Here is a 23,948-nt window from a genome sequence, read left to right as displayed (position 1 = left end):
AAAAAAAAAAAAAAAAAAAAAAAAAAAAAAAAAGAACAGACACGTAAACCAGTGAAATAGAATTGAGAGTCCTGAAATAAACCCTTTTATTTATGGTCAATTTATTTTTTCAATAAGCATACCATCACAGTACAATGTGGTAAGGAATAGTCTTTTCAACAAAGAAGTCCATTACAACTGATGCACATGTAAAAATAATGTTGGACCCCTACTTCACATTTTATACAAAAATTAAAATGGATCATAGACCTAAATGTAAGAGCTAAAACCATACAACTTTTAGAAGAAAATACGGTAGTAAATCATTGGGATCTTGGATTAGGTAATGATTTCTTAAATATTACTGTAAAAGCTCATGCAACAAAAGAAAATAAATTGGACTTCAAAATTAAAATTTGTGCTTCAGAGGACACCATCAAGAAAGTAAAAAGATGGTCCATGGAATGGGAGAAGATATTTACAAATTATACATCTAAATAAGGACCTTCCATCTAGTACTGTATGTATAAAGGTCTCTTAAAATTTAATGATAAAAAAGACAGATAAACCAATTAAAATATGAACAAAGAATTTGAATAGACACTTATCCAAGAAGTTATATAAATGGGCAAAAAAGCACATGAAAAGAGGCTCAACATTCTTAGTAATTAGGGAAATGCCAATCAATACTATTACACACGTAGTAAGATGATTAAAATAAAAAGAGAGATAATAACAAGGGTTGGTAAGGATGTAGAGAGCTTGGAATCCTCATACCTTGCCTATGGGATTATAAAATGGTGCGGTGACTTAGGAAAGCAGTTTGGCAGGTCCTTAAAGAGTCAAACATAGAGTTATCACATGAACCACCAGTTTCACTCGTAGGTGTATATACCCATGAGAATTCAAAATGGTGCTCAAACAAACACTTACACTTGAGTTTACAGCAGCATTATTCATAATAGCCAAAAAGAGGGGAGATCCTAAATGTCTACCAATTGATAGATGGGTAAACAAAATGTAGTATATTTCTACAAGGATATAATATTTGACAATAAAAAGTAAAGTACTGATACATGCTAAAATATAAATGAACCTTGCAAACATTGTGCCTGAGTGATAGAAGCTGTCCCGGAAGATCATGTATTCCATTGTGGGATTTCATTTACATGAAATGTCCAGAATAGGCAAACCCAAAGAAACAGAAAGTAGATTAGTGGTTGTCAGGAGCTTGGAGTAAGGGGCAATGGAGAATGACTGCTAATGAGTATGGAGGGTTTTTTTGGGATGGTTAAAGTATTCTGAAATGAGTGATTGATTGATTGTACAACAAAACCACTGAATTGTTCACTTTAAAATGATACATTTTATAGTATGTGAATAATCAGTAAATAAAGCTGTTAACACTTGAAAAAGGAGAGGATTATTTTACAAATTTCTTAAAATAAATTTGTTGTATATTTTGACTAAGATTTTGGAGAGGAGTAAATATCCACTCATATTCTTGACATCACAAACTATGTGTAATCCTAGACTCCTAGATATTAGAGTCTTAAAATACTAAATTCTTTCTGGTTTGTCACATATGAATATTAACAGGACTTGGAATTTTTATTTCTTCTGAACTTTTGTTAATAACTTTGAGTCTTTTTTTTTTTTTTAATTACTGCAGTGTGATCTGGAAACACAAACATGTTTCCTTTTGTAAAAGAAAATATTTAAACTTAAATATTTCTATGTAAGATGTCATTTTGGTAAGAATTGAAAAAAATGGAATTTATATCCATTTTTAAGTGTAGACAGGAAATAAGCATTCATTTTATATTGACTAAGAAAATAATTTGATTTAACTATGGTATTGGCAAATGTACTTTGAAATTAAAACTTTGTATTTGCTATTTTGATGTAAAGGACAGAAACAGGTGATAAAGAATGATTTATGAGGAATTTATTTTTATAAGTTTGTCGTTTTATTTTATATTTTAGTAAGTTTTGTGCCTATCCCAGAAGCTGTTGTAATGGATGGCATTTGTACAATTGAGCTTTTAATAATGTTTATTTTTAATGTCTTAAGAAAACGTGTATTTTTAAAAAAGCTATCTGTAGTCTAATTTGGTCTGTAGATAGATAGAGTGACTTATTTTAGAAACCCCTTTTCCTGACAAATCTAATAATTTCTATCCTTTTCTTTGAAACAGGATCTGGAAATAGTATATTCCTATTTACATGGTATGGAAGCCTTATCAAACTTGAGAGAGCATCAACTTAGGTATGTCATTTTAATATTAAGTTAATCATAGAATGCTGAAAATCTGAAGTGTAACAATTTAACATTTTAATTTTTTAGTTTTATTCTTGACACAATAATTGTACATATTATGGGGTACATTGTGATATTTTAATACATGTATACAATGTGTTGTAATCAAATGAGGATTATTATCATGTCCATTACTTCAAACATTTATCGTTTCTTTGTGTTAGAGCATTTAAAACCCATTCTTTGAGCTATTTGAAAATCCACTATAAATTGTTGTTAATGATAGTTACCCTAAGTGCTATAGAACAGTGGGACTTCTTTCTCCTACCTAGAAAGCAAGAATTTTATAGATCACTTACTGTAGTTAACAAGTAGGTTTAAAGAAATCTTATTCATGAAAGCTCTGCTTCTTCTAGCTTCATTAAGGAGCTTAAACGTACGCTAATAATACATACTTAAACAGCGTATGCAGTTAAACTTATACAGCTTAAACTTGTACTTTTACAAGGTTGAATTCAATTGTATCCAATAATAGAATAATATTTTAACATTTCTGTCATAGTAATATTCTTCTACTTCCACCCTAGTGTCTGTCTCTCTCTCTCTCTTTATTCCCCCTTCCCCTCTTTTCTCTCTCTGTCCCCATCTCCCTCTATTTTCCTCCCTTCCTGTCTCACTAAAAGTAGTAAACACCACTTGGTGAATATATCAATAGGGGCAATATTTGCCATTTTTGCAAACAAAAACCTAGTACTTAATGCTCAGATATATTAGAAACCAGTACCTTTTAAATTAATCATTTAAAGAATTATTAGGTCCATTATTATCATACGTTCTAGATCTTTGTTTAAATATTTTATTGCATTAAGTAGACTGCCCCTTTCAGAGAAACACAGTTTATACCATATTTGTTTTTGTGAGATCTGCCCATATAGAAATCTCATCACTTCTATTATACAGTAATTCAGCAACTGTAGTTATTTATCTGGGCTTCATATGAAAGAACAAAAATGATTTTACCTTAAGTGGGATATAAAATAAAGGACTTTGAGAAGATGGATAATATATAAACACCGACTAGGACATAATGGGAAAGTTTTGTTTCCTCCAGGTCTAGCTGTTCTGATACCAGCAGGTTTTAATTATGAAAGGACTGCTCTTTCTATGTATTTCCCCTTTACTCTTTCAACACTAATTAATTTGTGAGCATGTCAATTCTATATTTAGTTGTTAATTGAAAAGAATATCAAGAGGATAGAGTACTCCTAAAATTAAATTTTTAATGAAAATCATTTAAATTAAAGTAGATTGTAGATTAAGTGTTTAAAAATTAAGTCAAGTTTTATTGGAAAGGGCAAAACCACTGGGATTTTAGAAGATGGCTCAAATTAGAGCAAGAATAATTTTTAAAGTGTGTAACTTTCATTTTATGTTTCGTGATGACAACTTTGCTAAGAAAAAAATTATAGTAACAATTGTTTATTTAATTGCATGCAGTTAATTCATAAATGCAAATGCAACTAATTAGTATGTAAATAAAAATGTCATATTCCCACTGTGCATATATAAAACCATACACACGTAATATTTAGATACATTGATTATATAATGCATTTGTATAATATCTGTGGTGATAAAATTATTTAGATAACAGGAATTCTTTGTAATGGAAAAAGGAATTTTTATACTTAGAGAAATTTTCTGGATTACGAAAGTATAAATAGGCTGGGTATAGTGGCCTCATGCCTGTAATCCCAGCATTTTGGGTGGCCAAGGCCAGGTGGATTACTTGAGGTCAGGAGTTCAAGACTAGGCTGGCCAACATGATAAAACCCCATCTCTACTAAAAGTATAAAAATTAGCGTGTGTGTTGGCACATGCTTATAATCCCAGCTGCTCTGGAGGCTAAGGCAGGAGAGTTGCTTGCACCTGGGAGGCAGAGGTTGCAGTGAGTGGAGATTGTGCCACCGTACTCCAGCCTGGGTGACAGAGTGAGACTCCGTCTCAGGAAAAAAAAGAAAGAAAAAAGTATAAAAATACTAATGAAGTTCCACTTACCCATCAGCCAGTTTCTGTCAACTGCCTGCAGCTGCAGAGGTAATTTTTGGTTATAAATAATAAGTTCAAGGGTATAGTTGAGTATATTTACACCTTAGAATGTCTATTTTGGTGTCTACACAGATTTGTTTGTTGGCATGAACTTAAAACAGGGCGAGGCGTTTAAGATGTTTATTTTATTGTGATTGTGTTGAAGTCACATTAATGGAAAACATCAGCTTAAACTAAGTCTTTCTTTAGAACAATTTCAGGATGCCACATACATGAAAACAAAAATAGAGGTACAGATAAACCCAACAACTTAGATAAATTGCCTTATAATACTACAATTTCTGGGAAAACTATATCTCCTTTAGATAAATCATTTTCCTTGAATTTTATAAAGATAGATGTTACCCTGGGATTCATAGAAAACAGTTCAGACTTCCACATGATTCAGTTTTCCAATTTTAGAAAAAAAGTGCTCATAAGCAAGATTTTCAGTCTGTTAAGTATTGGGCAGCAGAGCAGCAACATTCATGTTCTCCTGTGGGGGAGAGGAAGTGGCTTTTATTTATTTGAAAGCTTCAGCTCCCTGCATTGTTACAGAGCAGTTGAAATAGAGGATGTTACTGTGTTGCTGTAAGATCACACACTCTGTGCAGTGTAAAAGGTTTTTGAGATCTTCACCAAAAACTATGTTTCTTCAACATCATTTTAACTATTTTTCTAATGTTTTATCCCTTTAGTTTAGGAGCAGAGACCAAAAATTTATTTTAAAAAAGAGTAATTAGGGCTATTTAGTTTTAGAAATTAAATAGGAAAGAGCCTGCTGAAATATACATTTTCTGCAGCATCATGGATGAGTGTAATCGTTATTATATAGGCACCTTTAGATCATTGAGTAGTAACTAAATTATGGTTATTATATACTCATTAAGAATTCAGGGAAGGTCAATATGCTTTTGTTAAAACATTGCCTATTAGTGTTTAAAAACAAAAATCATTTTGATACTTGTTTCCTTCATTTATGACATTTTCATACAAGAGATTTTACCATGACTTTCTGATAGCACTGCTTAAATGTGCGTATTTTATAAACAGTTATTGATTGATTGCATGCTTACTATGATATTGATGTAGACTCTGGAGATATTGCATTGAAGTAAATCAAACCCGTGACATCATAGAACTGAGGTTCCTAGTAGAGCAGAAAAGATTGAGATAATGGATCAGTGTTATTTTATTTAATTTGTTGGACATAATAAGGATGGGTGCCGGACTACTCTGGCTTTGGAGTCAAAAGGAGGTGACATTAGAGTCAGGACAGCCTGCAAAGATTTCTTCAGTTTAAAGGTGCCCCAGATGCTCTGTCATGGGCACAAGTTTGGTGCAGGGGAAGGAAGACGGGGCCGTGGTGTAGTAAGGTACAGTAAGTAAGTAAAATACAGTACGGTGTAAAGGTATAGCAAATAGTGTAGGACCTTGTATTGAAGGATAAGGAGTTTGGATTTTCTTTTAGAGATTGTGGAGATAAAGAGTAGAGCTGTGAGATCATCCGAGTTAGTGTTTGGAAAGATTTCTCTAGAAGCTTTGTGGGAATGGACATTAGGCACATAAAGGTGGAAGCAGACGTCCCTGTGCTTGTGGTCATGGTAAGAGATAATGGTGGGATAATGATAGCTCATGCAGATTCAACAGGGGAGATGGTGGATTTGGTCAGTTCTGGATAATGTGTTTTGGAAATAGGTGATAGCAGAAAGATGTATGTGAAGAAGAGAAAGAAGTCAAGAATGATGACTCTAAGGTTACTATATTATTCTGTTCTCTGCTATAAGGCCATAACTGACACTGGGTAATTTCTAAAGGAAAGAAGTTTAATTGACTCACAGTTCCACATGGCTCAGGAGGCCTCAGAAAACTTACAGTCATGGCAAAAGGGGAGGCAGAGACATCGTTTTTCACAAGGTGGCAGGAGAGAGAAGAATGAGTAACCAGCGAAAGGGGGAGTCCCTTATAAAACCATCAGATCTTTGAGAACTCACACCAGAACAGGATTGGGGAACTGCCCCGTGATTCAGTTATCTCCACTGATCCCTCCCATGACACGTGGGGATTATGGGAACTGCAATTCAAGATGAGATTTGGGTAGAGAGACAGCCGAACTGTAATCAGGGTACTAATTCTGGGGAAGCAGGTTTTTGGGGGAGAATTTCATGTTCTGTCTTGGACATTGTAAGCACAAGGAGGCTTTTACGTAACCTAGTGGCAACACAGTAGGTGTTTAGACGAGTGGCTGACGTGATGGGAGATTAGGTCTGTGGCATTGCTTTGGAAGTCATCAGTGTATAGATTAAAATCATGAACTGGGTGAGATTATTTGAGTATAGAGAAGAGGGCTAAGGACAGATGCTGGAGATGATAATGTTTAGAGGTCAGGTAGAAGATGAAGTTGGGGGAGCATCCAAAGAAGACAAAAAAAATGACTAGTAAGTTAAGCTGAAATAGCAGAAGACCAAGGACAGGAAGCTGAAAGAAGATAATGCTGTAAAGAAAAAGGAATAATCAAAACTACAGAGTCATGGAATTGCTAAGGACAGGTAGGATTCCAGTAACAAGGTGGATTCTGATTTTTGTAGAGCTTTTTCTTTGGAGTTTCAGGGACCAAATGATGGAGAAGTGGGGAAAGGATGAGAAAATGGAGATAGAATATGTAGACAATTCTAAAAGATTTTCTGTGATTGGGAAAAAAGCAAAATATAGATAACAGCTGGAAGGAGATGGGAGTTCAAGAGAGTAGTACCACTCACACAACAGGTGATATACTGAGTTATGTTTACATATTAGTGGACGTGATTCAGGAGAGGGGAACATAGAGAAGTCAGTGAGCTTGCAGGAGCACAGGATCTTATGCAGGAGTGCAGGGTCTTCTGTGGAAGCAGGAAAGAGATTTCGGGTAGAAGTAAAGAGGCTGAGGCAAGGACCCTTCTATTCCAACAGGAAACAAGGCAGAGCCCATTATCTAATTTAAGACCAGATATTTTTAGACTTAACGCTTTTGGCTTTCCTATGAAAAATTGTGATTCAACTCATTGAAGAGGAATGTATGCTTAATGAGATGTATTCAAGACTCACTGCTGCCTCCTGGAGTTAAGTGCGAATCAGCTGGAATGTTTCCCGGAAGGGATTGAGGGTAAGGACCTCTGAAGTACAGTGGTAGGAGTGAGAAGAAGAAGGAAAAAAAGTACCCAAGAGAGCATTTTCTTTGATTTAGCAAACAGGAAAGAAAGGTGGATGTGGGTTGATTCTAGTGTTTCACAGGTTAGAGAATAGTAGCCTGATTGACCAAAATAGAGGTACTGTTGAAATAAACACTTGTAATAGCCAGGTTTTTCTATTTCTGGTTCCTTCATAAGATGGAATAGTAATTCTCTGATTTGCATTTTTGTATTTTGGGAAAAATGTAATTGACTTAATATAATAGGATGCTTCTTGAAGATGCTATTCTAAGGATAATTTTGAATATTTAAAAATTATTCATGGCTTCCATAATTTTTATAATTTCACAATTTTTTCAAAAACTCTGGGATGAATCAGCTGAAGTAACAAATCTTTAAGGTTCTAAAGCCTCCAGTTAGTCAGCCAGTGGTCATAAAAATATCAAGTTAATAAAAGCCTACTTTTGTCTGAAATTCCATACTGTTGAGTAACATTCTTATTGAACTGTGACTGATGTTATCGTTTTTAAAATCAACAGGTTTTTCTTTTAAACTTTTAGATTTCTTCTCATTTTTTATTTATCTTGGGAACATTAATTTGTCCACATGCCATTCATAAAACATAAAATACACACAATGTTCTCTGCCATAAAATAAACATGTTGAAGTTGACATCTTATTAGATGTTTTCTTTTCTAGCATATTTTTATCAGATTTAATTTAATATAATTTTGTTAACCCAGGTTCTAAAAATATTCATTTTGAGGCTAATAAATGATTGTGACAAACTATGTAAAATAATCTTAACTTTCTAGACTATATGTCTCATTCAAGGTTGTAAAATACTAGTCCTGTTTTTTAGTGACAGATGTTGAACTCATGTCTTTATCTCTTTTACAGGTTAATGTGTGAAACTGTGAGATATGAGAGACACGAAGCAAATGAAGTTTTATACTAGTAGGTGTTTCCTTTTTGTTTGTATGATGTGTGTAATCCAGTGACTAAATTTTCTTAAAGTATCAAAGGAGTGTTAGTAACAGCTGGCTAAGTCAGTACTAACTTACTTTTCTTAGTTGAGAAATGGGAAACATTTTATTTGTTTCCTGTCATAAAATAAAAGTTTACAGTTCTTTCCTGATAAGTTCACATTTGTGTCTGTACTTGTATCCTTCACATGTGAGTCAAAGATACTAGTTCATATTATGGAGTATTTTGACATTTTTATTATGAAATAAGAAATAGTACACAGTTTTTCTAACAGAACAAAACATATTTTCCCATAGCCACACTAGATGAGATGTGAAGATAGCATAAAGGCCATATTTTAGTTTATACTTCTTTCAGAAACAGGAAAATAAGCTGCCCACATCTCTTTGGGTACAATTTCATCTTTAGATAATATTTGTTTTAAATGTGCAAGATATTCCTTAAGAAAAGACAACTAATTTTTAAAGAATATATAGTAGTGCCCGGCGTGGTGGCTCACGCCCGTAATCCTAGCACTTTGGGAGGCTGAGGTGGGCAGATCATGAGGTCAGGAGTACAAGACCAGCCTGGGCAACATCGTGAAATACAAAAAATTAGCTAGGCATAGTGGCAGACATCTGTAATCCCAGGTACTCAGGAGGCTGAGGCAGGAGAATCATTTGAACCCTGGAGGCAGAGGTTGTAGTGACCCAAGATTACGCCACTGCACTCCAGCCTGGGCGACAGAGTGAGACTCCATCACAAAAAAAAAAAAAAAAAGGAATATGTAGTAGATAAATATTGGCATATTAAGGATATATAAATTATGATTTACTAGACATATTATTTTGTTTAAATAATGTTTGCCATGACTGTTGTTGTGTTGACTTTCTGTTTTTCAAAGCGCTTATTAAAAAATTACTACCTTCCAGACTTATTATAGGGAATATTTATTGAAATAAATAAATCACAACTTCTGCCCTTAAGGAGTTCGTAATCTGGTGAGGGAGGTAGGAATAAAATACAAGGAAAACAACAACAGAAACAAACCAAAATAATTATGCTAGTGTAGGTATGTACTAAGGGTGGAAGAAGCGCAAGGGAGCGTATGAAGGACATGGGGAGAGCCTCAGTGAAGGGGCTATGGATCTAGGTCTCAAAGGTGTGTCCAGGAGGCTGCAGAGACTTTTTAGGCAGAAAGAACAGTATGTGCTGGGACACAGAGAGGTGGAGGGCCTGGCCTGATGTTTTGAACATCGTGGCAAGTTTAGTCCAACTGGCCTGTGGTGTGGGTCAGGTTAGTGAGTCAAGAGAAGACGCAGGCTACAGTCATACTTGGTCAAGAACGTGTTGCATAAAAACTGTTCTGGATTATTCTGGCAATTCAGGTCCTGGATTCTTCAGGAGATTTTTTTTTTCCTCCTAAATAACATGGAAAATTAGACACTCACAATATTTGACACAGTGGTATCACAGACTCCCAAATACTTACAGCAAACTCATGATCAATCGTGTTTCATTTCTTACTCTCCCCTCCCGGCTCCAACTGGTTGATTTTGAAGTAAGTTCCAGATAGCATGTCAGTCCACCTATATTATTATGATATGCATCTCTGAAAGATAATGGCTTTAAAAAACCTTAAACACAGTATTATCAAGTCTTTAATATCATGAAAATATTCAAAGTTTTTGTCTCAATTTTTTTCAGCAGCTTATTTGTTTGAATCAAAATCTAGAGTTTATTCATTGTGATTGTTGATTTTCTTTAAGCCTCTCTTAATAGTAGCTTGGAGGCTGGTCTTCAGGCAGCAAAATGATGTGATCACATGCTTCCCAACCCTGCCTGTCTACCTGTCCTCTTGAAGATAATACCTGTGATTGTATGGAAACATGAAGGGTAGGTTAGATAGATTGTCTGGACAAAGAGATCAGTAAGGAAACAGTTACAGCAATATGAGGTGGTAAGTACTTAATCTAAGGCAAGGACTGAAGGAATTGAGGAGTCAGGGGTGATGGATTTTAGAAGAAGATACAGGTAGATAGAATCTAGGATGATTCTGAGGTTGCAACATATGGAACTATGACATCTAGGACTTCTGCAGCAGGCAATCGTAAATATCCATTTCAAGCTTAAAAGAACCTACACCAAATACAGAGTCATAAATAATCAAGACATATTTGATAATGATAAAATTAACAACAGAGGCAAGTGCTCTTAACATACTTATTCTTGAAGAAATGAAGATATAAATAAAGTTATTTTGAAAACAGTAAAAAGCTGTCAGTGGAATGGATATACAAATAACAGGGATGGAGATGTTTGAATTATATTACTGGCATTTATCAAAGCAGTCTAGTGATAATAAACATCAACTTTCTAATATTTTGTCTTCTTCTGGAACATGGTTTGGGCAGTGTCAATGATGATGAGGTGATAGTCGACATTTAACAAGCACTTCCTATGCCCCATTTACACTAGTAAGTGATTTAAGTGCATTGATTGAGTTATCCCTCATGGGTATGTTGTGAGTTACTTCTTGTTGTCATCCCAGCTGTACACATGGACAGACTGAAGCTTTGAGTTGATAAAGAACTTGCCCACGCTACCACTGCCTAACGTGGGACAAAGATTTGAGGCCCGACTTTGTGATTCTGCAGCCGTAGCTCTTACCCTAGTCACCAGCATTTTCTGGCCCTTTTCATGCATTGTCATTATGAAAAATGATAATGCTTATGTACATGCTGGGGTAAACACACACTCTCCCTGCCCCAACCTGTTCTCCTAAAGTGGCAACTGAAACCCACTGGCAGCTCATGCTACGTTATGACTGCCTAACAATTATTATTCACTAATTTAAATTGAAGGTAGATTACAGTGTCTTCAAACATCTTTTTTTTTTTTTAAGGTAAGTTTACAGGTTTAGACACTGCATGTGAGCTGTGCCAGTAATGTAAAGCCAGGTTTTAGGTAATCCTAAATTTGAATGCATTCCACTCTGTAGAGTTGATTGTAGCAACTGCCCATATTTGACTAGTTAGAAGTAGGCAACAGTGTTAGTAAGTGATGAGAAGTCTTCGGATATTTGACAAATCATGATCATAAGACCAAAAATTCAGAGACTAATTGTAGATTTGCATAATCAGATTTCTAGCATTAGGCCAATCTTGTGATGAAATGTAATTGAATTATTTTTTTCATGATCCTTAAACAGGCATGTTTCTGCATGTACAATTTGTGTCAGTTCAGTCTTGAAAATTAAAAAATTATTGTATTTGTGTTATATATAAATCTGTGATAAACTTAATAATAGTACTCCTCTTTTTGGGACCTGTTCTTACAACTTGTGGGGAAATGATTTGTTCTTGTTCTTCCTGGAGCTTAAAGAGCACAGTGCAGTCAGAAATATCAAAGGCTTTCAGACTTTGGTTTTATGACCAAGAGATGAGCAGAGTAGTCATTTTCCTTATTATGTTTGTGTGCTGGTGCCTTCTAAGTTTATGGTTTTAATAATTTCACCAGGTAAATATAACACTCTTTTGATCTACCTCTGTACCTAGTTTTTCTCACCTATAATGTGGAACCGATAATAATAGTTCCTACTCATCAGAGTTGGCATGAGGATGAGATGCAGTAACCCGTACCGAGTGTTTAGAACAGTATGTCAGAATAAGTGCACAAGCACGTTAGTGCCGGCATCATTGTCATTCTCATCACTGTTTTGAGGATTTACATTTTCGTTTTCCAGTATTTTAAGTTGCTCTAAATGTTTGTTAGGAAGGAATTATGATAGTGATTCTCTAGCTTCAGTGGTGTTATTGCTTTAACATGAACGACCAAGATGACAAAAATGCCATTTTAAATTGTATTGAGATGGGGGGAACTTTGTGATTCTGATACGATTGCATTTTTAAAATTGAGAGTTGCCCATTTAGAATCAAATTGTATTTGTTTGCATTAGAAAGTTAGAGAAAATTAGCTCAACTTTACAAAACGGAAAAGACTATCAGGTAATTTCTGGTTGTGGGAATACTGAGGTGGGTAATACATATTCCTCACTAGAAGGACCTCAACTTACATTTGTCTTTATTGAAGAATTTAATCTGAAATGAGAAACATATGTAAAAACATTGGATAAATAGTAAAAGTTGCAACGTATCATCAGTAAGAAGCTAGGAATTTGTTCTCTGGAAAAATTATTTGAACCTGGGTCTTTCTCATAATACAGCCTAGAAACTGTCTGATCTACTTTAGTTTTAAAAAAAATTTTTTTTTTAAATGGCCAGCCATCTTCACAAATAGTGAAGTGAAACAAATATCATTTAGTATACAATTACATTTAACATGCTCAATACTTTTGGCTTAGAAATTCAACCATTGCAGAAGTTTAAGTGTCCACACACACACATGCCCATATTATAAATAAGTGTAACTGCATCTCACTGCCTGTTTTCCACATACATATCTGACTGAATGCTTTGGTTTACAAAAGAGTGTTCAAAGCACTTTGTAAAGGGTTTTATCTTTCTCTGTTCCAGGAGAGGAAATTGTTCTCCATAAAAGAGCTGCATTGAGGCCTATTGGGTCTTTTAAAGCATTTTCATTTAAATCTGTAAGTGTGCAATTTAGAACTGCAAGCCTCAGCTGAGCTCTTGTTGCTGTTAGCAGTCTGCGGATGTTGACTTGGCTTTCTGTTTTCACAGCAGCTATTCCCACTGTTCTGTGAGGCTGCTCATCCATCTCTGTCCCATTTCTGCTCTCCTACACCTCCTCCGGTGAACTCTGCCTCAAGTTTGCTCTTGGTCTCAAATACCCTAATTTATCTATATCTGCATATTCCTGTTGTCCCACTCCTGCCTCTAAGAGGAAGGGATGTCTTTTTGCCTGTGTGATGTAGTTATTTCTGTTCTTGTTTGTATCTTCCGGCTCTTCTTCCTGCCCTGTGTCTAAGACCTTAAACCGGACCCTAAGTGTGCCACAATGCCTTCCATCCTGCAGTTGTTCCTTTGCCTCTCTTACTCATATCCAATTATTACACTATTTTTTTTCCTTCCTGATGTGACCAAGATTTTGTTTTATTTTACATCATGGTAAATTGTTTTAAAATTATTACAAAAGCTCTAATCTACTACTTAGGTCATTTTTATAGCCCGGCATGATGGCATGTGCCTGTAATCCCAGCTACTCAGGAGGCTGAGCCATGAGTATCGCTTGAGCCCCAGAAGCGGAGTTTGCAGTGAGCTGAGGTTGAGCCTAGCAACTGAGACCCTGTCTTAAAAAAAAAAAAAAAAATGAAACCAAAGGTTTTAATTTATTTGAAAAATGCCGTCTTTAAACACTTAGCCTTTGCATGGAATGTACGTAAGTATGAAAATGCAAGCCCTCGCACATGCACACTCATGCCCATAGAGATACTAAAGAAGGACTGTTTTATGTACCTATGGAGATCCTTTAAGGCTTCTTGACAGTGATTTTTTATATTACTATATTTAAATGAAAATGTTCTATTTTTATGTTGAACAGAAGAGTATTTAAATGAAAACATTGTTAAAAATACAATTAAGCTGTAATGTCCATGAGGGTAGGGACTATGCTTATGTTTCAGTTTGCATTCTCATGCCTACCATGAAAATTTGCATTTAGTCCGTTCCCAATGATTATTTTTTTTCCAATTTTCTATTCAAAAGAAGGAACTCCTTTCATCTGTAGATAAAGACCTTCCTTATGGTCTAACTTCCTAATAAAATGGCTGGTTACACATCAGCAATTGTCAGATTCTTTGTATCAATTTTCTATGAAACTGGTTAGTGAATAAAAGTGAATAAAAACCTGTTTAGAGTATAAGATATAGGAGAAAAATACAGCTTGCTTTTTAGATCCTTTCTGATATGAGGGTTAGTGGTGCTGTAAAGTGTTTTGCAGAGGCATTCCAGTTTCTTGCTGTAGGGACTTCTGTGTTCTGAAGTTAGGCAGTTTTAGCTTTGAATTTGACTCTGTCTCTGGGTATGTATAAATTACCTTTAATTTTTCTGAGACCCAGGTTACTCTAGGTAAAGAACAGGTTTCTTATGAAGATGAAATTACAGCATATAAATCTAAAAGACTCATTTCATAACCCGTCAGTAGTTTCCAAGAGAGTACAATTTTCAGATTGGTTCTTTTATAACATGTGATAAATTGTTCCTTGAGCCCTTGGATCTATTTCTTTACCCTCAGTATAGCCTAATCGTCAATTTGATGTATTATCTTATACACACACACACACACACACACACAGAGTTTGTATTGGTATTTTTCCTTTCATTTAATTTTTATTGAATAGCTTCATAACTCCCAGTGTTTTACTCCTTTTCATTGTAAAAATGAACTTTATAAATTTAAGAATGATTGGGCCAGGCAGAGTGGCTCATGCCTGTAATCCCAGCACCTTGGGAGGCTGAGGTGGGTGGATTGCCTGAGCCCAGGAGTTTGACACCAGTCTGGACAAAATGGCACAACCCCATCTCTAAAAAAATACAGAAATTATCCAGTGTGGTGGTGCATTCCTGTAGTCCCAGGGCTACTCAGGAGGTTGAGGTGGGAACGTCACTTGAGCCTAGGAGGCGGAGGTTGCAATGAGCCAAGAGTGCACCACCACACTCCAGCCTGGGCGACAGTGAGACCTTGTCTTAAAACAATAAAAATAATAAATAATGAAAAAAATGATGACATTAATGAGCCTATAGAATATCTGGCTATACTGATTCTTTAGTAGTTTACATTGGTTACCCTGCTAGTTTACAAAAAAAAAAAAGGATGTCTGCGGTGTCCCCTTTATTTTCAGTATATAGATGAAATGTCTTTAATATTTTCATTAGTTTTCAGACTTCTTATTGATCTTGTTGACTTTTTCTGTTTGTTGTTTGCAATTCCTTGTAATTGCTATTGATTGGAAAATAAGGATTTTTAAAAAATCTTAAAATGGTGTTTTCTTTCTTCAGAGTTTTTAATTATAAATGAAGTAATTTCCTCACAATTTATAACTTTTAAGAAATAGAACAAAAATTACCCTCTACTTAAAAAAATGTCATTTGTTTTCATATTGTGGGAATTTATATATAATTGATGTATTTACACATAACTGTTATGAATGATATCATTTTATAATAAAATATTGCTATTCCAATAGTGGAAAATGTAAATGCCCCAGCCCTTAACTCTGGTTAGGGCTTCTTCTAAAATTTGGCATATACTTCATGTTTTAGTATATGTACTTCATATTTCTTTTGTCATGATATCATTGTTAGGATCGTTTACTGTGATGTTTTGTATTAATTTATCTAGTGAGCTTGCTTTGTGCCATTTGGCTATACAGAAATAAATAATACAGACTTTGTCTTTCAGCTTACAGCTGTAGCGCTCCATCAGAGGAGTAAAAATACACAAATAATTTTTAAACTGTAATAAATCTAGTAACAGAAATGATGTATTTGTGAGAAAGATTAAAATTATTGTGTATCTGGAAAGCCATCTGTGTATTGGAAGCGGGCCATTGTTAGAACTTATTTTTTTGAAGCTGTGGAACACTTTGTTCATAGAAAATCCTGTTCAGCCCAACAGCAGTAGCTATTTTGATTGAAGGAGGTTTGGACACCTTGAAATCCCAAGGGCTCTCGGTATTGAAAACCTCTGATCTCAACTGTCTGCTGGATGCCTAGAGAGGGATAGAGGATAATTTGTTGTAAATAAGTAATTTTCACTGTGGTTTTTTGGCATAATCATATATTTGAGAGCACAAGCCTAAGCTGACCAGAAGCCTGTATAATAACAGCAGTGTAGGTGAGCAAAAATGGAACCCTGAACTTTAGCAAAGGGCAAGTGATAGTGACTTGGGAGGGGAACCCACGGAATGTGATGATAGGCTGTGAAGAGGGAGAAGCTTGGGAAGATGTCTCTTTATCTTTTGGTTGGGTGGTATTGGTGAGACAGCAGATACAGGAAAATAAAGGTGTTTTTCTATTTTTTTTTGTCATGGGTGGCTGGCCCTCTGGAATTCCTTTTTGTCCCCAGGTAGTTATTGGAACCTTTATTAGTCTTCATTTTCTTTCCCTTTCTTGTTTTGTAGACATGGGACCAATAGCCTTAGGTGATGATTCCTGTCTCCTTTTCTCCAGATGCCAATAGCTTTGTCCTTTGAATGTGATACTCTGTGGTATTACATCCTGGATAGTATAAAGTGACCTTTCCAAAATAACACCAAAATTGGTATTTGATGCTATACGTGGTTCTCAGTTGTGCTGAACCTGTCTGTGATAGCCGTGTCGTGTGCTCATCTCAGCCACTATTTCTGGTCATTTTGCCTGTGCTCATCTTATCGATTCTTCTTATTCACAAAGCAGTTGCTGTCCTTTTGCTTCTCTGTCTTAATGACCTTGTTAATGCTGCCCATATGAAACATTCAGAGGAGCTTCCTCACTCCCCTGGGCCACTTCAGGCTTGGCCCATGCCATATTGCACTTGCTCTGCTAAAGAGGGAGGAAGTCTCCTCTTGTAGCCCATATACCCACCTTGTTCCATATTTTGTCAGGATCATCTGGGAAAGCACTAACTTCTGGTTCCAAATTGCTTAGATTCTGCATGGGTACCATTCTTTCTGTTTCTATTTGTTGCTTCTCCAACCCCCCCAAATCCCACCCAAACTTAGATGCCCATGTTTGTGGCTGTTGGGAGCCTTGTTTTGAGCTGATGGCCATGCCAGTCTCAGCATCCTTTGCCCACAGCCACCTCCCCAGACCCCGCCACTGTGTTTTGTCAGTCCCCCTTGGCTTTTTTTTTTTTGAGACGGTGTTTCGCTCTTATTGCCCAGGCTGGAGTGCAGTGGTGTGATCTTGGCTCAATGCAACCTCTGCCTCCTGGGTTTAAACAATTCTCCTCCCTCAGCCCTGCAAGTAGCTGGGACTACAGGCACCCGCCACCATGCCCTGCTAATTTTTGTATTTGTAGTATAGATGAGCATTTCACCGTGTTGGCCAGGCTGGTCTTGAACTCCTGACCTCAGGTGAGCCACTGTGCCAGGCTACCATGAGCAATCTTTTTGGCTGACTGGGCCCCCCTTAAGTTCTCACATTGTATTAACAGCTGAATGAAGTAGCATTTTCACAGTCACTTTCTTGCCCTCTAATAATTGTCTTTGCTGATTTAATCAGTTTTCTTTGGACTTGGTAGTTCTTTCAATCCCCTTGTCAGCTTCAACTTGATCACTTACTGGCTGCCTCTTTAAATTGAGAATGTGGAGCGGCACACACAGCTCGTTCCCATGGAAAGAGTGCCACCTTGTGGATCTCTAGGATATTGCCAAGGAGGCTCTTAGATCCTGGCTCCATTTTTCCATTTACTGGTAAACTGAAGTTCACGTCTTTGACTTCGGACACTTTAATACCTTACCTGGGTTCCTGTCTATTCAGTTCATTAATTTACTTTCTAAGGAAATATCTGAGTGCCAGTCAAGCATTATGTAGTGTATAAATTGGGGGTACTTAAGAGTTAGAAGAGTTGAGTAACTATTGGGGAGAAACTTCTAATGTCAATAATTATGACACTCTGGCACCTGCTTCACATGAGCATGTACACAGAGTTCTGTGAAGCTGGAAGAAAATGACTCACTTTCCTTGGAATATACCAAAACACTTCTCAGAGGAGGTGATAGTTAACCTGGAACTAGAAGGATGAATAATACATTTACAAGAGAAAATATACATTCAGAAGCTAGACCGCAGGCTTATTCAAAACCTTTATGGCATAGGTGGAAAAAAGTGTGTGGCCTGGCTGAACAGGATGAAGTTTACAGCATAAGGAATGTTGGGGTTGGGAGCAGAAAGCAAAGATGAAGGTTGGTCTTTGCAGAGACGATTACAAAAGAGGAAAGGAGATGAAGAGAACTGGTATTTTTTTCTAACCGTCATGCAAGGTTCTTTATATATAGTTTCATTAAATAAAAGAAGCTCTGTGAAGAAGATACCAATGTCTTCCATTTTGCAGTTGAGGAACTAGAATCTCAGATCACAGGGCTAGTGTGAAAGAGGGAATCTGTGCTCCAGAACCTGCGCTCTGGAACCTGCACTCTTTGCGCAGCCTTTTCCTCCTTCCTTCATGGGCTGTGCCAGGGGTCTGCACTTTTTCCTCTGAAGGACCATGGGGGTTCAGCAGAAGGATGTCATCTGATCTGATTTACCTGAGCAAATGATTACTGAAATGTTGCCCAGTTTCTACTAGGCATGATGCCAGGTGTCTACCTTAAAAGGATAGTTTGGATAGTTCATTGTAGTTGGAGGAAGATACTCAGGAGTAAGAAATTGTTAGAGAAAAACATAAAACAATGAAATTGGATGGGATAAGTTTTTTAGAGTTTGGAAAACAGTGAGTGAGAAGATTTTCTTAAAGTAGTGTTTGAGCCATCTCTTAAGGTACAGTGGATGGAGAGAGTTAAACATCTTGAACAGCGTGGCAGAGTTGGAAGGAACAGAAGGAAAGCAGCCAGTCTGGAGCAGTGAGTAATGTTGAGGGGTAGTAAGAAGAAAGGCGGGAGAGGAGGGGGTCAGATCAAGTATTTCCCTCTTGCCCATTATTCTTGGTTTAGACTTGGGATAATGCTGAGTGGAGATCATGCAGTTCTGATTGCCTCAGAGGCTTTCTATCTGTTTACACTGGAAGGTGAATTGATCATTTTATAAGGTCTGTTTGTATTTTGTTTTGTTTGGTCTTATTAATTTCCTTCCTGTTGATGAAAAACAGAAACAGGAAACTTTTAAAGTGCCTTGTTATGTACCAGGGCGTTTGTGACTTGTTTTGTCAATTGTAGGATTTGATTTCATTGTACTGAAATCAAATCAGTTGTCCATTGTGGTTACTAGCACATAATCCAGTGGTCAAATTCTGAGATTCTAAGAATTAGGTCTTCTCTAAGCATACATTTGGCTGATTAGAGAGACTTGCAAGTACTGTGTTCCTATGTGAACCTCTTTAGTCTGGATTTCTCTTTTCTGCCCAGTACTGGTGGTGTCAGACAGATTATTTGGAAATCAGTCAGGGTTCTTTCAAGATTAAGCATTACTATTTCAGCAAACCTTGAAGGGGCTCCTTTGCTCATAATTAAAAGAAAAAAAAATCAACTGTTGGAGAAAAATTAAAATAGCACTTTTTAATACAATGCACGTACCTAATTGCATGGATATTGATAAAGTTGTACATTTTTTCCTTCCATTTGTTCCTGGTAGAACTTCATATCGAGACCATTTTTCTGAAACTTTTTCAAAGTTGGCAAGCCCCATACATAAGAATCATCCAGGACGTTTGTTTAAAAGTCACTTTGATGGATCTCCCATCTAATGATCAGAAACTGGGGAAATGGGTCGGATAGATGCATTTTAAATTAACATCTTAGGTGATTCATTTGCATATCAAAGCTTGAGAACTACTGGATTGAGTAGAATCTTAGTGTTAATCTTAGATATTTATTATTATTACTACCACTGTACCTACTCCTTGAATTACAATGTGGTTTAATCCCAATAAACCCACTATATGTTGAAAATATCCTAAGTGAAAATGCAGTTAATGCATATAGCTTACTGAACATCATTGCTTAGCCTAATGATAAGATTTGGCTCTGTGTCCCCACCCAAATCTTGTGTCGAATTGTTGTCCTTAGTGTTGAGGGAGGGACCTGGTCGGAGGTAACTGGATCATGGGGCAGATTTCCCTTTGCTGTCCTCATCATAGTGGGTGAGTACTCATGAGTTCTGGTTGTTTAAGTATGTGTAGGACTTCTCTCTCCGCTCTCTTTCCTGCTCTGCCATGGTAAGAAGTGCTTGCTTCCCCTTTGCCTTCCCCCATGATTGTAAGTTTCCTGAGGCCTCCCCAGCCATGCTTACAGCCTGCAGAACTGTGAGCCAATTAAACCTCTTTTAAAGTTACCCAATCCCAGGCAGTTATTTATGGCCGAGAGAGAACTGACACATACACTTAACCTAATGTAAACATGCTCAGAACACTTACATTAGCCTACAGTTGGGCAGGATCTTTTAACACAAAGCCTATTTTATAACAAACTGTCGAGTACCTCATGTAATATTTTGAATATTGTACTGAAAGTGAAAAGCAGAATCGTTTGGTACTCGAGTTGAGTGCGTCTTAAAGAGGAGAAAGCTTGTTGGACCATTGGAAGTTGGACACTGTGCTATTATTATTATTGTCAGTCTTCTCTTAACCAGCTTTAGAACCTGGAAGTGAGCTCTCAATTTGCATACTCTCCAAGTATTGAAAAATTTACTGCTGTTACTACTAAGTACTGTTTTTATAATTTCAGTTTCACTTTTCCATTTTTATATACACATGTAAAAATGCTGTAAAAACCCCTCCAGTAACAGCTGCACTGTGGAAAGGAAGTGTTTGCAGATCTTGAAGGGGAAGCACATTGTACCCCACACTGAAACACTGTCTCCCTGAGGCATAATTGTAAGTGAAAGGAGTAAGCATGGTTAGTACAGTGCTTTCTAATAAAGTAAGGGGAATTTCCTGGACTAGGAAGACTAAATAAAACAGATTTTGATGGAGACACCTCACAGAAAGGAATTTTCATAACAGGAACTAAAAAAAATTCTGTGGGGGATGGGTAGGAGGGAGGAGAGAAGGATTTTTCTAGCTTACAACTATTTCCAGAACATCTGTAAAATAAGATTCACTGTTTTTTGTATTCTTAGTTCTAATTAACTTATTTTTACAAAACCTGAATCCTTAGAAGAGACAACTTGAAGAAATTTTGGTTATCATATGTGGCCTGGCATGTGGTAAATGCCCACTGAATTTAGTAAACGATGATTGAACGGTCATTCTCTGCAAATGCCTACTAAACCAAATATAACTCTTGCATGTTAACTTTGGATTCTTTTGAAAATGTAGAGAAACAGCCTATCTATCAGATAAACAAAATTATAATTAAGTGGTAGAGATTACCACTTACCTTCACATCCTCAAATCTTTCTCATGGATTTCCTGATATAAAGAGCCAACCCTAAATATAGGCTAATTGTTGGGTGTTAAGGATGCCAGAGCATTCACTGCCACAGTATTTTATCGACTTTGAACCTTGGTTGCCTTTCACTTCATATGTGTTTTATTATCAGTGCCAGGAGAGCTGAATTTATAAGCCTTGTCCTTAATTTGTCTGTTATTTTTGCCTTCAGAATTGACAGACATGAAATAATTGAAAAGCCAGCTAACGTTTGTTAGGTTCTCTCTGTCACAGTTAATCTAGATCATGGTGCCATTATTTGTACTTTTAACATGTTAATGCTATTTGTTGTTACTGAATCATTATTTGCATTTAATGATCATTTTTTCATTTAATCCTTGCAGCTGCTCTAGTAACTTGCCCAAGGCCACATAGTTAGGAAGTGGTGACCTACCTTAATTTCCTATTTTTCTAGATTTTACTTCCTTGGGCCAACCTTTGTGTGTGTGTGTGTGTGTGTGTGTGTGTGTGTGTGTGTGAGATAAAGGGAACATTATAAAAACAGATTTTAAAAAGTTTACAGAATTTTTTTTCCTATTTTAATGTTTTACCATTTGTTATTTAAAAATTATTAAACTAGTTTTGAGTCTGGAATAACATTCTTACTTGGCATAAATCAGAATTTAAGAATAATGCTGTCACATCAATAAAGACAAATAAATTTTTTCTTTTCACAAACCATTTCACAAATGATTGGTGGTTGCAAGAGGTAATGATTAAAAATCAAGGAGACAAAAATATGAATTTTTCTTTGGAGTACTTTGCATTTTCACTTGAGAAATCATTTTATTTTTATGGTTCTGCATTCAAACGAAACTTTTATTTAACAATGCTTTTCCTTTATATTTCTTGAGGCATTGCTATTGAGCTAAGTAGTCATGAATTTGGTGAAGAATGGACTTGCGGGGAAAGATATTCAACTGCTGATTCACTTTGGAAGCAGTTAGCACAGTGAAAGTGATTAGGTGATAGTAATTGACATTATTAAGTAATGTAATTATTCAGAGTTGTAAATATAATTTAGTGTCTTCTAAAAACTTTTTAATGACACAATACAGAAACCAAACAAAACAAAGACTTGGCAAAAATTGCTGAAGACAACCTTACAACATGCATATGGGTCACTGGCATCTGAGAGGAACATGGTATGCAGCATCCATGTTGTTACTCTTGGAAGAAAGGGGTACGCTCTGTGTTTCTTTTCGACTCCCCCCATTGACTGGAACGTGGATGTGGTGGTGAGATTTCGACCTGCCACCCTAGAATACAAATGGAAGCCATGGTTGAGGACGGCTGAGCCACAAAATAGAATGTGGCTTCCCAATGTCATGGAAACACCTTATCAGTCTTGTACTTCTAGTGTTCAGACTATTGTGTGTGTGAGAGAGAAATGAACTTCCTCCTTGGTTATGCCATTGTTATGTTTAGATTTTTGTTTTAATAGTAGCTGAGTTTGTATCCTAACTAATAAATTTGATGCAATTGACTATTCACGATAAAATAATTTACCCATGGCAGAAGGCACCATAAACCAAGTCCAAGGGTAAACCACACAGTGGGGGAAAAGGTATTCACAGCCCATGTTTTCAGAAGGCCAGTTTTTATAAGGTGCCTAAGAAAATTTTTAAAACTCTTTTTTTTTTTTTTGAGATAGAGTCTCTCACCGATGTCAGACTAGAGTGTAATAGGGCAATCTCAGCTCACTGCATCCTCCACCTCCTGGGTTCAAGCAATTCTTCTGCCTCAGCCTCCCAAGTAGCTGGGATTATAGGAATGAGCTACCATGCTGGCTAATTTTTTTTGTAATTTTAGTAGAGACAGGGTTTCACCATGTTTGCCAGTCTAATATTAAACTCCTGACCTCAGGTGATCCGCCTGCCTGGGCCTCCCAAAGTGTTGGGATTACAGGTGTGAGCCACTGTGCCCAGCCCCAAAAAAACCTCACAATTAATAGAGTCTTTGTTCAAAGTTATGAAGTGATTTTTACAAAACAGAAATAGAAATGACTTACGAACATAAAAAAGATGGTCTTATAAGAAAAACAAATGAAAAAAAATTAAGATATTATTTTCACCAAGCAGATTGGCAAAAAAATCCAGAAGCACTTCAGTTACCCTGACCTTGTGAGGCAGTGGCAGCCCCACGGCCTTTGCATGCACACTTCTGATCCTTCTTGGCTTTTGCCTGGAATGCTGATCCTTTCAGGATCCCCGTGGCTAATTCATCTCCTTTGTTCAAATGGCTTCTCAATGAGTCTTGAATATGATCTCCATGAGGGCAGGGATCTTTCTGTTGTTGTTCCCTGACATATTCTAAACATCCAGAAAAGCCTTCCACATAAAATTTTTCAGTATTTTTAAAAATTATAACAAACTATATTAGTAAGGCTGTGGGGAAGTAGGCTAGCGTATAAATAGCTAACTACCTGTGGAAGACATTTTGA

General features: G+C 36.4%; 1 protein-coding gene across 6 annotated transcripts in view; it reads left to right on the top strand.

Moving 5' to 3' along the window:
- Window positions 1-23,948, top strand: part of RAPGEF2 (Rap guanine nucleotide exchange factor 2) — a 249,878-nt gene that overhangs the window by 81,086 nt on the left and 144,844 nt on the right. For all 6 annotated transcript variants that reach the window (XM_017525995.2, XM_017525996.2, XM_017525999.2 and 3 more), the window contains exons 2-3: window positions 2,178-2,248; window positions 8,395-8,451. In XM_017525995.2, coding sequence (XP_017381484.1) covers window positions 2,178-2,248; window positions 8,395-8,451 — 128 coding nt within the window. The remainder of the gene's footprint in view (window positions 1-2,177; window positions 2,249-8,394; window positions 8,452-23,948) is intronic.

The sequence above is a fragment of the Cebus imitator genome, unplaced genomic scaffold (assembly GCF_001604975.1).
Source record: "Cebus imitator isolate Cc_AM_T3 unplaced genomic scaffold, Cebus_imitator-1.0 Scaffold40, whole genome shotgun sequence".
In the NCBI taxonomy this organism is placed as follows: domain Eukaryota; kingdom Metazoa; phylum Chordata; class Mammalia; order Primates; family Cebidae; genus Cebus; species Cebus imitator.
Note: the sequence above shows the minus strand (reverse complement) of the source record. Positions and strands in the feature narration are given on the sequence as shown.